A 15322-nucleotide genomic window follows, 5' to 3' on the forward strand; every position below is an offset into this window, starting at 1 on the left:
TGCGGAATTGAACGTCGGGCCGGACCCCTGTTTTGAACCAAACCTCCGCATGTTTGACGACAGCGAGGAAACGAAACAAGCTCATCATTTCTCCACACTTGGCATCGCTGCGAAAGCTTTTCTTTCTGACTCTTGATGGTGTTGACTCTGTTTTCGCGTACATCGTTGATGCGATGCCAATATCTTCCCATACACATCCTTTGCGTCTCTGCGCCGGTACTTCACCGCTGTTCTGCACGCTTTGCGCTCCGCTCCATCAACCATCTTTCCTTCCGCGCAATATAAGACCCCGGAGCTTCACCCAATGGCAATCGAATGACATCTCGACAAATCGCTGCAAGCGGGATAGTCTAGGCTGCACACAGTAGGTACGGCGTAATGCGCGGTTCAGCTCGTCGCGTGGTTCGGCGTTATGCGTGGTGCCGGCGCAATGCACGGAGCACTAATTTCACGACGTGTGTATCTGCATGAGGTGGGATTCCACCAGTTGGAGTGTCACCTGGAACTGCGATCGCAGAGAATTCGTGGTCGAGTTGGTCGCGAGGTGAATGTAGCACCGCAAACGTGGGAGAAACTGGGCGGGGCGATAGGTACGCTGCAGTCTATGTTGGTGTGAAATTGAAAAGTTGACACAACATTGACGGAATGGATGCTTCTAGGTGCTAACCCTCCAGTAGTACCTTTCGCATTTCCAGCTCATACTATGCCAGCTGTTCAATAACACCGCCTTCCAGAACTTCGACACCACTCGTTTCGACATGAGCGTCCTGATATTTCAACAAGATGTCTCTCGCCTGTTTCAAACACCTAGAATTCCTGCCAAAGACAACACGCTCTCTCCTGACAGCTTCAAGAGCATATTTCAGAGCAGTGTAACCATGTATGTCTTCGTCACCAGGGTGGATGCCGACAACGTCAACAAGGAAGTCGGACGACTCTTCAGTAAGGCTGCCCTTCAAAGCCCCATAGTGTAGTACTGTCCTTCCATAATCGTCCTTTCTTGCCAGTACGACACCGTGCACATGCATGATTTGCAGCATACATAATCCAAGTCCCCAACTTATAGCGCACAGGTGCCCAAGGGTCTGCCCATCTGGGCTGACAAATGAAGCGTTACCTTTAATCTTCAGGAGTGTTTTGAAGATCTGTACGCAAACCGTAGGGGAACTTTCGATGTATGTTGCCAGTGGGGACATGCCACAATTATCAAACTCGGAGCCGTTCGCTCCCTGGTCGAGTAGCCGCTCTAACGTCCTTAATTGTACGTCCGGTGCTGCTGTTCTCGTAGATAACATGTGGTGAAGCACGTTTTGCCCGTTTATATCTTTCGACAATATCAATGTGACTGCCCTAGCCTGTTCGTCTCCAAGAATGACCATTAAAATTTCGTGGGTCCTGATTTGCATTGAGATCCCCGGGCTTCTGATTTGAGCAGCGCAGTGGAGCGCGTTGAGGCCCTCCTCGTCGGTCCACGATACGCTCGCACCCACGCTGAGCAAAATTTTGACCGATTCGTAATCGCCGGCGTGGATGGAAAGATGCAATGGGATCTGCTGGCTTAGATTGACAACCGATGGGTTTGCTCCTTTTGATATCAGTCTTTTCACCAGGATCGCGGTTCCCGGATCGCCATAGCGAACACAGTGTAGATGGCTTCCACCTTCATCGTCAATCGCTGTGGCCGAAATCCTATGATCTGCTAGTAGTGCATCTAGTACTTCCTCAGGCGCAGAAACTATCCAAGGAGTAGCTTCCTCCCAAGCATCTTCGCATCTTGTTCCAATCATCGTTTTACGCAGTGCAAGATTTAGAGGCGTTTCACCGTGCTCAGAAAGAGCATTAGGGTCGGCGCCGTGCTCAAGCAGGAACCTTGTCATCTTAGCATTCCCTTTCAAAGCAGCGAAATGTAGAGGAGTTAGTCCAATTGCGACAGATGCCGAAACGACGAACGTAGTATCCGGTTGATCAAAGCAAGTTTGGCCGACTCTGCTGGACCGTGCCTGCCGACGAACTCTGGAGTCAACCCGCACTCCTTCATTCAAGAGGTACAGTGCAATAGCCTCCTGCTCCCACTCTACACAACAATGGAGGGGAGTCATGTTTTCGTCATCGACAGTGTCTAATGGAGCGCCACATCGCTGCAACAACGTTACCATCGACAGTTCGCACTGCTGTTGGTTAATAACCTGATGCAGGCCAGCATTTGCACCTCTACTAATCAAGAAAGTGGCCGTTGTCTCTTGCGCGCATCTGGCCGCTACATAAAGCGCACTCCTTCCTGTTCCACCCTCAGCATCAATATCGGCGCCCGCATCAAGCAGCAACTTGACCACTGCGGTGTGGCCGCCGGCTGAAGCTATTTGTAGTGCATTCAGGCTCTGATGACCACCAATTAATGCCAGGCGATCGCAATACGTCCCAGCTTCGTCGCGAAATTCGTTGGCACTAGGAGCGTCCACATCTGCGCCCGCCTCTATCAGCAGCCTTACCATTGCCTCATTGCCTGAGTGTGAAGCTATTTGTAGTGCACTGCCGTGCTCACTGTCTCGCGCGTTGGCGTCGGCGCCAGCATCAATCAGTAGCTTGACTACTCTTAGCTTCTCCACTTCTCCCTCCCATTTACTTAACGCCAGTGTGAGTGCACTGCTGTGTTGATTGTCTCGCCAGTTGACGTCGGCGCCAGCATCAATCAGTAGCTTGACTACTGCTTCGAACTCACGTAATGACCGTAGTGAGCTGCGGTGTTCACTGTCTCGCTCGTTGGCGTCGGCGATATCATCAATCCATAGCTTTTTCCTTTCCTCTGTGTTCCACCGACGTAACGCTAGTATGAGTGCACTGCCGTCTTTACTGTTTCGCGTGTTGACGTCGGCGCCAGCATCAATCAGTAGCTTGACTACTGCCTCGTTGGTTCGAGGAAATAGTGCCCACATGAGTGCATCGAGGCCTTTTTCATCCCGGGCGTTGATGTCTGCATTCGCATCTAAGAGCTTCTTGACCAGTACCTCGTCGTTTCTCCACGAAGCAATTTGTATTGGATATCCATCATCCCCTAGCGTGTTGACGTCGGCGCCTGCATCGATTAATACGTTGACCATCTCCACGTCGGCCCATTCGAAAGCCTGATTCAGTACACTTTCGTGACCAAGGTTGACGTCGGCTTTCGCGTTGATTAGCAGTTCAACCACTGCCATGTGTCCTTGCGACACGGCTGTAAATAGCGCGCTACCGTATGGTCCAGGTTGCGCGTTAACATCGACGTCTTGATCCAAAAGCAGTTTCGTGACCGTTTCCAAGCCCAGGAACGATGCGTAGTGAAGAGATGTTGTCATCTCTTTTGAATCATCTTGGTCTTCGTATGGCTCCTCTAAAATGAGATCACCCTCATATGGATCGTAAATTCGAATCGAGTTGGCAAGTACGTGCTTGTCCGTTAGTAACAGACTTATGACTAGTCGACTCATTTCTTCATCTCGGTCGGGCGTCTTGTGGAAGTGATCGATCCAGAACTTTGCACAATACCCAGCAAGTGGTGAACGGTTATAGAGCTCTTTACTAAGTGGTCCTTGGAAACGATTCAGGTATCCCAAACAGCCAATCGTCATTGCTTTGTGACATCCCGACTCCGTCATACTGTACTGCTTTGCCGGCCCTAGCTTGATTCTTTCTGAGACAAGGTACTCCTGGACCGAGTAGTGTGCAAGGGTGACTATCCCGGATAGCACCTCAGGCTCCGAATAGTAATCCTGATCCATATCCAGGATCCAATCCCGATACGAATCCGACTCCTCCATTTTGACAGTGACTAGACTGGAGCAGATTTCTAACGCTTCTAGAGGATCCACTAGTACTTCATCACAATCGAACGCGGGCTCGCGCGCAACATCGATGGCGGCAACTTCGGCAACTTCTTCAAGAGAGAGCGGCCTGGCAGAAAACGTGAGCCATTGTAAAATCCGAATTGTGTACATGCGGTCCTCTTCCTTGATGGCTGTGAGAATGCGGTCGTATGTCTGGTCTAGCGTTTGCGGCAAGGTAGCGAGCGACTTTCGTAACATAGATAGATTGCGACACTCTGCTATTACGTCAAGCTGACATGTAGCCCATCGGAACCTACAACATGGTCAGACTAAGCGCTATCCAAGCTGAGAAAATACACGTACATTCCTTGTGCCCCTCGCATCAGTGCTGTTTCGACCTCTTGCCTGACTTCAGCGTTCTTGTTCCATTTTGCCAGCCGCTTATCGTCACTCAGCTTTTGTTGAACGAATCGTAATATGTCTGCATCCACTACGCCTCTTTGAAGACAGATCATGTTATCTTTCAAAACGAAAGTGTTCAAGGACATCTCGATATCCCGCTCTTTCCGGCTGGTCATGAGCAGATGCGACATGTCAAGTTGCCATCCAGCCAGTGTTTCAAGTAGCTCCATCAGTTCTACCCGTTTTGCAGACTCATCGAGCGCATCAATAACGACGTACACATGCGAAAACTGTCGCATCGCCTCTGGTGTCACTTTCAGAAGTGCTTGCAGCGATGGCTGTTCTTTTCCATCTTTGCAGGAGGAGAATAACGCGTCGACGACCACAGGTATCGTTACCGAACGTTGCAGGAGCTGGCGGAGTAATGAGCGGAGCATAAGCTCTGGAACCTGCTTCTGTGCGTCGTTGAAGTCAAAGTAAAAGTACACCGTCATTTTACGTTTGTCATCACCGCAGTGGTGCTGCAAATGCTCGACAACAGTAGAGCTCAGGATGGTCTTTCCACAACCTGGTATCCCATGAAGCCATAGTCGCGAGGCTGGGTCTTCCTTCCATTCCTCGAACGTTTCGTTCTGTAGCAGCCATAGCCCAGTTCCCGCCTGCCGCTGCTTGTGCGCTTTGAGGTAGTTCATAGATGGGTCGGGTGCGGAAAGCCAGCTGCGTATTTGGCTAATCTTCTCCTCTCGTCCTTGCATCTCTTTCCTTAATCGCTTCAAGGCGTTCTCTTTCCCTTCACCATATATCAGTGGTAGAGGGCAGTCAACTATGCCTAATAGACAATAGGCACCGTCCTCTTCACGCGTCGTTTGACGCTTTTGTGCCCAAGAGAAACGTTCAGTGACATCGAAATTTGACAAGTCGCTCCCTGACAGAGCCTCGATCGGTATCTGAGTAACCTCGTGTATAGTCTGGTTTAGCGAATCTTTGTCACCCAGCCGCGCTCCGTCTGCAGAGAAGAACTCGACGGAGCGCGGAGCTAGAAGCTCTTGAAGCGTCCAACCTCGGGTAAACCACCTGCTCACCCTAAACGCAGCTTCCCATTCTGAGGACGGTCTGCTCTCTTCTGCGGAAGACTTGCCCTTGACATCTGGAAGGTAGACATAGCACTTGTCTGCTTTCTGATACCAGCGGAACATCGAGTTGATCGCCTCAGAGAGCTCCGTGTGATTTGCCCTGTCGATGCAGCAAGTGTCCACCCAGAAGTGTTCTAGGCCGTCAAGCTTCGCTTGTCGTGCACAGAAGCGGATCTTCTCCCAAGCGCCTTTCTTCTTTGTTGCGATGTCCTGCAGACCAAACGTCTTTACATCGTTAAAAACCACCTCTTCATCACCCCAGGTGTGGGAGAGGATAGCATAGGGAGGAATCTTGTCAGTACGAATGATGTCTTCCGTAAACCTGAAATTGCCATCGCTTATGATGTAGAGTAGCCGCATCGGATTCTGGATGCACGTATGAGCGCGCGCAAGATGTGGAGGTGGTGACGGTAAGGTATTGAGAGTGGTAACAAAGCGTCTGCTGAAAAAGAGGCAGAAAGAATGGGCGGCAAAAGCTGAGTGTCGGGGGCAGGCAGCAGGCGGCATCCTACCACCCACCGATAGCAGAAGGCGCAGCCCACCCAGCCTGCATCGTGGCGTCCACTGAGGGAAGGCGGGGCAAACCTGACAAGGCTGAACCACGGAAGGACACCATGATAGAAGCTGTCAAAGCTGAGGACGCGATGTGATGTTGCGGAGGGAACGATGCACATTGGTTGTAGTTCACGACAGGTTGGGAGCAGAACAGTCCACGGGTGAATCTGCGCGGCGCGTCTACGCGCTGGCGCTAGTCTTCAACACGTGACATGACTTGGCAGACAATGATCTGAATGTAATAAGATGGAAATCGGATAATGTCAATAAAAAAAACGACTATACTCTAGCCCTTACGCTCTCCAAACACCCAAACGCCCAAACCGCCTAACAAGAAAGGCTTATGATATACGTACAGTACGATACCAGTCCCAAATAGCAGGAACCACGCTGCCACTCATGCTACAACTAGCAGATGCGAGGCACCTAAAACCTCCCCACTACGCACCACCAGCCCGTCCCGTGGTCGTAGCACTACTAGGCTGATCATTATTCCAAGTCAAATACGTATGATCCCCCAACTTGCGCGGCTTGATCAGATGCGTAGCCAAGAAAACCGCTCCGAGCAAGATGCAAATGCCGCCGACAACGAGGTATGCGATGCCGAGGAAGGGGTTCTTGCCGCCCATGACGGTGCGCGTGGAGATGAGGATGGATTTTGTGCCGCTGTATTTGTCGACGGGGTAGCCTGGGGGGTGGGTTAGTGGGAGGGGTGGGGAGGGGGAGGAAGGGGGAGGACGGGGGAGGAGGGGTGGAAAGGGAAGAGCGATGGAGAGAACATACGGTCATAGATCTTAAGACGATAGGTACCAGCAGTCAGCACATCCTTGTCGTTACGCTGGTACAATTTACTGAACGTAGGCAGACCCGCGGTCCTCATCCACACCTGGAATTGCTCCCAGGTATGCAAGTTCGGCAGCTTATCGCCGTAACGGCCGTTCTCGTATTGTTCCTGCCAATTCGGTGGTGGGATAACATCCTCAGGCTTGTACTTTGTCTCGCCGTACAGATCACCCTCGTGGCTCCACGAAGTACCTTCTACAGTCATGGTGTAGTTCTGGCCACCGGCATTCGTTCCACCCGCGGGGTTGGCAAGCGTCAACTGGCTGAATGTGTCGTTGAACATGGAGTTCGCGATGAGACCGCAGGGGTAGTACGGCTTGCCCGTCTCGGAGTCTACGTCCAGCGGCGAGCAGTCGCCCGAGCTGAGGTCGCTGGCACTGCGGGCATCACCCTTGAGTTGTTGGATATCGACGGACTTGACGTAGCGGCGGTGGTTCTGGTAGAAGTTCGTGAGGCGGTAGTAGAACAGGATTGGCGGCTTGATGTCTTCCGGGATGTTGAAGCTGAGGATGCACACGTTGGTCTCTTGCTCGACGCCGGATTCGAATCTGTAGGTCTCGCGGCCCCAACCCCACATCGCCTGGGGGTCTTCCTTGGATCTAAAGGTCGCGGACACTCTGCCGCCGGGAATCGATTCGAGCGGGTTTTCGGCGTTGGGGTCGAAGTTTACGGGGACTTCGGGCGCGGTGCTGTTGCAGTTTGTGTAGTCGATTGAGATCTCCTGGACCTGCGCGCTAGCATAGAGAAGCAGCCCGCCGATGGGGGCAAAGATAACTCCGACGATGAAGAAGAGAGGCAGAACGGTCTTCGGCGTTAAGATGGGCCTGATGCGTGGTTAGTCGTGGATTGCCATCTGCCGCCATGAGTCCACCTACTGCCATGCCTTCAAGCGCTGCTGCCTGAACGCAGTATCTAGTATCCCATCAGCAATGCCCTCCTTCGCGCATGTCGATATCAGGCTTACTCGGCGGCCTCCTGCTCTTGGTCTTCTTCGGCTCGTCGCGGCTGGGGTCCTGGCTGCTGATGGAGTCGGTGTGCTCGACCTGTTGTGTGCGCGACATGATGGGCGGTTCCGCGCGACTCGGCGAGTCGATTGGTGGAGTGAAAGGTAGTCGTCGCGGGCGGGAGGAGTGGTGGGAGCGCGCGGGTTTGAGGTCGGCCAAGCCGTTGTCCCAAATTAGTGACAGAGCAGCCGCGCCACGCCTGCACGCCTGTGGAGCTTACGCATCCCCGCCCGAGACCCTGAGCCTTTCACGGACGTATCACGGACTCGTCATTGCAGCAGCATCGCAATACGCCATCAATTGATCAACGGACAGTACAGTGGTCACGTAAAGGCATTGCGTGAAACAGTCAATGTTATGTGAGATAGTGCATTCTGGTCTAGTACTAAATATGATAGAAAGCCTGCATTTGCGGCGACAATGTCCACACGGGACTACAACATTCGTTGGTGGGAGCTGAGGGGTATCGCATGCCGTTAGATAAAGAAAAGGAAAGTCGAGAAGCCCAAAAACGCCATGAGGGAGGACAGTATCCACTCCCGAACACCTGTTCATGCCAACAGTAATATCCATAAAACCCATCGAAACGCCGTTCATAATATCATGCGGAGGAGGACATCCATCACTCCATGTAAATCATACCAGTCTTATCCAAAGAAAGCGAGCCCAGTCAGGTGGGCCGCGAGATGCAAAGTGCAACTTGATGCATCGTAACCAAGAAGAGTAAAAAGAATGAGAGAGGCTATGCGATGCGGGCTCAGAGGTACTGGCGGAAGTAGTCGGGGTTGAACCAGCCTACACGGTCATATGACTGCCACAGTTTGCTAGCCTTGTTGACGTCAATCTTGCACGCCTGCTGGGCATCTGTCTTGCGGAACTCTTTGCCAATCTTGAGAGCCTCGATGCGGGCCTGGAAGATGCGTCGCTTGCTGGTGAGGTAGGTGGCGCAGTTGAGGCGGAGTGTGCCAGCGAGGTTCAACTCAGCCTCGTGCAGCAGCTCGCGATCGGGATCGTCGGCGAGCGAGAGCGCTTGCCCTTTCCACTCAGCCTTGAGCGCCTTGGTATTGCCCTTGGGCAGTGTGTCCAGGGGCGGGGCGTAGTCGGGAATGGCAGTGTAGTCAGAGTCGTCGCGGTTGGTGACTGGCCGTGCCGGCTTGGGAGAGGCTGACTTGGTGGTGGAAGAGGTGTCGAATGAGTCGTGGATCTGAGTAAGAGGCGTGCGCTTAGCCTTGGGTGCAGCACGAGGGGCGCGAGCAGGCAGCCGTGGAACAGCGACCTTGGGCTGGCGGAGTTTTGAAGATGGCGCAGGGGCGAGCTTCTTCAAGGCTGGTCGCTTCTGCACACGGCCGCTACGGACCTCGTCGATTTGCTTGTCGAAGGCGCGTTCTTGAGCCCACCAAGCCTTGGGGTTGTTGCAGGCCTCTCTGAATACAATGGATCGGACTTTGGCAACCAATTCGTAGTCAGCGCGGCTCGGCTTGCTCTGTAGTTGTGCATAGTCGTGGGACTTCATGTGCGCGGTGATGACATCTTGCGAGGCTGACTCGGGTGACTCGTCGGGGAACAGCGGCATGTGAGCAATTGGTGCCGCTGCATCAGCCGAGACGAACAGCTGGGGATCGCGTGTGCACTGCTCCTCCGAGCTCTCCATGTTCTCCTTCTGTGCCTGTGTGTCGTATGGGGAGATTGGCGGGGAGGCGTAGGCGATGCGGTGGGCGGCTGCTGCCTGGATCGCCATGAAGTCGGTCTTCACAGCAGACTGCGAGGGTGCTGAATTGAAGGAGGAGAAGGGTGATTGAGAGTAGGCAGGCGGAATTGACGTGCCAAACGACTCTGATCGCTTCATTTCAGGGGGCGAGAGGAGGGAGGAAACGGTGAGCCGATTGCTCGGGGGCGTCTTATAGTGCAAGTTTGCCATTGCGGTGTGGTGCGAAAGTTTGTCCTTTGGTTAAAGCGCAACGTCGGGGCGGTAGCGATATATGAATGTGTCCAGGCAGCCACTGGAGCGTGGTGCGTTGGTAATGCGATCAATGGTAGAGTATGAGTGGAAGGAGGGAGCCTTGGTTGAGCGAACGGCTTCGCCACAGTTATGCTGTCAGGTGTGCCCGGGCGCAAACGTGACCGTGGAAGCCGGCAGAATGGTCCGACCGACTGCTTATACCAGTTATGCGAGCGGGCAATTAGTCAGGCAGTCGTGACAATTGAAAAAGCAGTGCGGAGTTAGGACGATTGAATTGCGTGGTAGGTTAGTCGTCCCGAAACAGACGGGGTGAGCGAGCTGGTTATAAGAAGCACCACCCAGGCGCGTCGGGGGTTTCAGTAGGCTACAGGATGGACAAGGCCAGTGTGACTGTCCTTTGAGACACTGCGGCCCATGTGCTAGCGAACCAGACAAAGAGGGTGTGCGGTTGGCGCGTGCCAGCAGGCTCTCATCCTCCCAGGCCAGGCATCATCCATAAGAGGAGCGCCCGTTGCGCGCGGCCGGCAGCTGACGAATGCGGGCGGCCAAGAAGTGAATAGAAGGAAGACGAAGGGGGCTCCAATGAGAGCGGCCAATTGCGCAGCGACGCGTGAGGCGGAGCTGGGAGCGCGCAATGCTCTCTGACTGTCTGAGAGATTGAGTCACTGCACAGGCGATTACCTGTCGCTCCGTCCCAGCAAACCGGGCTAGTCCATCGGGGCCGAATGAACCGTCCCCATCGTCACATCATCACTGCGCTCCAGGGCTACATACACGTTGCCTGCCCTCATTGCGCCCTGGATGCAGCGACTGAGGCCTGGTAGTATGTCATTGGTACCCGATTCCAGTCAATTCCCAGTCCTCCCAGCCAGCGTGTCACCGCAGCGCCCAATGGCGACGGTAGCGTTCCTAATCCCCATTCCCTCTACAGATCGCTTCCGGTGGACAGTGTCCGAGTCACCGCTTCCGTCATCGTTCCTCGTACTACGCTATTATGCAGTCTGACCGCCGTCGATAATGCAGAGATGACTATCCCACATGCTCCACATTCCAGCAATTGACCCATCATCGACGCACCAATCGACTATGCTTGACCCTGCGCTTGACCTGCGCTTGACCTGCCAGAGCCCAATTCACTTCAACTGCCTTTCGCGGCCAGTGGCGGCCGAATTGAGTGCTCATCTGCATGGATCTAACCCCCCCTCCGTCAGCGGCGGCTACCGAAGACAGGCTGCTCACCGAGTTCTGTGGAATGGCGGTTCCCGTTCATGGTCTTGTGACATGGACACCATCAAGCGGCTGTAGTCGACGCCACTGGCGTGGAGCTGCAAAGGACCAGCGCCGACTAGAAGGTTCACTCAGGGCAGCTCATGTCTCGCAGCGGGTAACATGCGATGTGTGCGTCGTTAGCCCACTGCGGTACGTTCCCGCCGTGTTATCGATTACCACTCGTCCTTGCATGTGAAAGCGAGCCCCGTGCTCAGCTGGTCAAATAACTAGGTCATCTACACCATGACGCCTGTCCACCTGAACACCTCCCACGCTCTCCGCACCCCGTCGCTCACGGGGCAATGAGGCTTCACACCATCTTCCGTTTGGTCGAGGTCATCCTTCGGAAACCCGGGGTGTCTTATCGTCGTTATCGTGCTGTGGGGGAGGGGTATGCCAGAAACCCCTCAACCCTCATCTCTCGACGGCGCTGTTACCGCCAGGCTTGCCATCTGACCTCAGCCGCCTGATACCATCTCTTGCCTTGAATGCCAGCCATGTCAATCTCCCAGGATATCGCTTCCGCTGTACCCCTCACCATTTGCGCCGACGAGCGCGGCCCAGACCGATGCCGAGTAGGTTCCGCGGACAAAGCAATGTGATCCTGACTCAATAGACTTTGAACTTCTCGATCATGGCGCGCTTTGCACAACTCAATCAATAGTCTTGAATCGCGACACCAGACACCACAGACTGTCGCAGTCCGTCTAGAAGCCTGGCCGCGCCTTCTGCGGGTAGATCTGCGCATCAAGGTGCCAGCCCGAATCTGGTCAGCCGATAGGACAATGCGAGCAGATGACTTGCTGCCCCGTCTTGCGAGTTCCCACTACGCCAGCACCATGGGGGACCCTGCATCTGTAATGCTGGTAACCTGCCACCCATTCAACGACAACAATGGCGAGCTGCAGGACCTTGTTTCATGGCTTTGCCAAAAGTGAAGGCTGCGCCGTCCTTTGATTACCACGTTGCGAAATGGCGTCATGGGTGCTTGCTGCCAGGTCCGCCCTGCATCAAAACAAATGCGAGGCTGCCGGAAATAGACTGTCTCGCCGACTGTCAGCTGCAGGCACATTGGACTTAGAGTTGAATTGACCAACAATCTCGCAGTTGGCGTAAGCAGGGCTGAGGGCAGGTAGAGCAGTAATGATGCAAACTGTATTTGCTTCACCGCTTCGACACGTATCGATGAGATCGAGATGTCGCATTCAAGTTCTAGGAATAGTCAGATTAAGTTACAGGGCATGGCATTGACGGTTTCACGTGCCTTCGTGGACATCGCCCCGCGCTTTCCCGCGCTCCCGTCGCGACTGCCTCAGCCTTGACTCAATCCACCAATCCATCGCATTCCCCACATACGTCATCTCCAATTCGACACAACGCCATGCACTCATACCATTGCGCGTTACCATGGCGTCGCCTGTATCGCCATTGCCTTCTAGCCGCCACTTCGTAACGCAAATACTCGATTCGCTGGCCGCTCCGCCGTCAATTGACCAAGCTGCTGTGAACACAAATGCCAATGCCAATCCGCTCAACAATGTATCCGACGCGACGAGGAAACAATTGCTTTCGCTGCAAGTACTCTTTCCGAATGAGTTTGTGCCAGCATTGGACCTGCTCGATCGACGGCTCGTGACGCGGTTTCGGGTATGCGATGGAGAGGAACTTGCTGCGAGGACAGCAGGTGCGGCGCAAAGACATGCAACAATAGCACAGGACGTACATATGGAAGACACCGAGGAAACATCGCCATCACATCCCGAAGGCGCGCAGACCGAGAAACCAGAAACCCATGCCCCCGCTGGAAACACGAATGAGTCTACAGCTCCGAACGAACCATCAAACCGTACCACCACCACCACCGCCTCCGTACAAGAACCCCACAACCTAAACACAATATACTACGTCCGCTCCGCCCAACACCGCCCCTCCCGCTTCTCCACATCCTACGACACTCTAGCAACGTACCAAGTCCGCCTTCTGGGCTGGAATTGCTCCTGTCCTGCGTTTGCATTCGCTGCTTTTCCTGCTGGTCAAGCTACGCCTCTGGTGCCTCTCAACACCTCAGTACATCAGGTCCAACCAAATCAACTATACGACTCAGCAGGAGAGGCAGGGGACAAAACGAAGGAGGAGGGTGTAAAGTGGATCTTCGGGGGCATAAGTCTAGGAGACGATATGCCGCCTGTGTGTAAACACCTACTCGCATGCGTGTTGGCGGAGAGGTGTAAGGGATTGTTCGGTGGGTTTGTGGAGGAAAGGGATGTTAGTGTTGAGGAGGCGGCGGGGTGGGCTGCTGGGTGGGGGGATTGAAGTAATTTCAATAGCAGTTCGTGTTTACTGGGCTGAAGTCCAGGGTTCATGGAGTTATTTCGATACTGAGAAGGGTTCATGTGGGGAGATGCTGTGACGATACCCAATGCCGCTGCAGCACGGCTCATGCAGAAGAAATCAAGGAGAGACAATAGCATGGCACCACACTGGTCTCAGACGACTTGATGTCATGTTCTTTCATCATATCACATCTATCAGCCATTATGCCATAACATGTCTTTTCACATGCCCAGGTCGCTTAGCCCAAAGCCATTTCCGACCCTACGTTCTTCTCATCGGCTCCGAGATAGTATAATACACAGGTCTTTGCCCTGCATCCCTCTCAAACGCTCCTCAGCTCCGCGCTTATTTCTTCTTCGTCTCCTCCTTACCCTTCTCTTTACCCTTCTCCCCCTCCTTGACTTCACCGTTCTTCTCTCCCTCCTTCTTCTCCTTGTCGCCCTCTTTACCCTCATCTTTCTTCGCCTCCTTGTCTTCCGCTTGCTGCTTGTTTTGTATCTTATTCTCGATCAAGTCGTGGAAGGCGGTGATTGCGCGGATCAAACTGGACAGGTAGATAGCCATGAGCTGGTCGTTTGTCTTGACGCTCATAGCACGTGCCAGTTCGCCATTGTCAACTGCGCCTGCCTGGCCCGCGGAGGCTCCAACACCGTTTGTTGCGCCACCGACGGGTGCGGCCTTGGGTGTGGAGAGGTTGGGCAGCAAGTTGAAGACGTCTTGCAGGTTGCCGAGGATGGCGTGGTTGACGGGCAGGTCTTCGTCGAGGACCTTTTGCAGGTATTGGCCTATGTCTCGTAACCGCAGGTGCAGGCCTTGGAGCGATTGCAGTTGTGAGGTTATGCGTGTGGAGAGGGTGCCGACGGCGACGTCGCGGATATCGCGGAGGAGGTGCTCGACTCCGATTTCCTCGGCCTCTTCGGCTTCGATTATTGAGGGGGTGTGGACGAAGGTCTTGGAGGTCGTTGTGCCGTCCTGGGTATGTTAGCATTGAAGCTGTATGGTAAGAGACTGGCAACTGCGGTGGTGTCGCCGCCACCGAGCCTGCCGTGCACTTACATCCTTGATCTCCTCCACCGCAAAGTAGGCGTCTGTGGGTACGCCCACCTCCTTCGGCTGTACATCAATAATGACAAGTAGCGGGTTCGGTGTGTATCGCTTGAACAGCTCGTTGACCTCCAAATCCGATGCCCTCAACTTAGGCCCTGTGTGATACCAGCCGATGAGCTTCTCGCGCGCGTTGACCTTCTTGAACATGTCGTTCATCGACTCGACGTAGTTGTGGTCTAGGAACCATACTGACGGGTCCTTCTCGTCTTCCTCGAATGGTACTGCAGGTCTGTCAGCTGGCGGAACGTCGCTTGTCCTGTTCACCGTCCAGGCGGCAAACGAGACAATGGAGGGGCTACACACCCGCGAAGCTGTTGGATACCCGCACGTTCTTGCCATCGTTCTGTCCGAGGAGCACACCGACTACTCTCCTCTTGGTTCCTTTTGCTTGGCGGCCGTAGTGGTCGGCTGCGGAGAGGAGGACGAGCGGCGCGACGGAGACGTTGCGGGTCACGAGTGACAGCGTCTCAGCTGTGGTGGCGGGCATCTTGGGGATGTGGACTCAGTATCGCCGGGGATGATGTTGGGAGGTTGGCAGCGATACGGGTGGGGATTGTGGGGGAGGGCGGTGATGGTGGTTGTTGTTGATGCGGCTCTGCGGTGTCCATCGAAGCTTTCGGAACTGGACATGGTGAGGGTGGGTCAGAGCTCGCGCGCTAGTACTTCCAGCAGTGCGTCAGTGAGCGACATGGGAATTGCGATAGTTCAGCACGACTAAACACGGTAGATAAATACGTCAATTAGAATCAACGGACTATAACAATGGCAAATGTCTGGTATCTGAAGAAAGGATAATGTACAAAAAGGCGAAGGCGAAGACGCGAAACCACCCAAGATCAGTCCAGCGATCAGATCATGCAAAAGCGAAGGTCAAACATTATCGCATTATTCCAGGAGTGCGTGACGAAGAAACAA

At 54.0% G+C, this 15322-nt stretch overlaps 3 protein-coding genes across 3 annotated transcripts; all 3 read right to left on the bottom strand.

The window, feature by feature from the left end:
* Positions 1-1915: 1915 nt before the first annotated feature.
* On the bottom strand, positions 1916-5695 carry J4E86_011472 (uncharacterized protein; the record flags this gene model as incomplete). The annotated part of the gene is made up of 3 exons (XM_051451963.1): positions 1916-2013; positions 2273-4113; positions 4164-5695. 3 exons carry the CDS (start codon positions 5693-5695, stop codon positions 1916-1918), a joined length of 3471 nt encoding a protein of 1156 aa, XP_051296860.1.
* A 635-nt stretch (positions 5696-6330) lies between these two features.
* On the bottom strand, positions 6331-7794 carry J4E86_011473 (uncharacterized protein; the record flags this gene model as incomplete). The annotated part of the gene is made up of 4 exons (XM_051451964.1): positions 6331-6578; positions 6674-7557; positions 7609-7645; positions 7698-7794. The coding sequence occupies 4 exons, from the start codon at positions 7792-7794 to the stop codon at positions 6331-6333; spliced, it is 1266 nt and encodes a 421-aa protein (XP_051296861.1).
* A 700-nt stretch (positions 7795-8494) lies between these two features.
* J4E86_011474 (uncharacterized protein) lies at positions 8495-9655 on the bottom strand (the record flags this gene model as incomplete). The annotated part of the gene is made up of 1 exon (XM_051451965.1): positions 8495-9655. The coding sequence occupies one exon, from the start codon at positions 9653-9655 to the stop codon at positions 8495-8497; it is 1161 nt and encodes a 386-aa protein (XP_051296862.1).
* Between the last annotated feature and the right edge of the window lie 5667 nt (positions 9656-15322).

The sequence above is a fragment of the Alternaria arbusti genome (genome assembly GCF_024043155.1).
Source record: "Alternaria arbusti strain BMP 1465 chromosome Unknown scaffold_35, whole genome shotgun sequence".
NCBI lineage: Eukaryota > Fungi > Ascomycota > Dothideomycetes > Pleosporales > Pleosporaceae > Alternaria > Alternaria arbusti.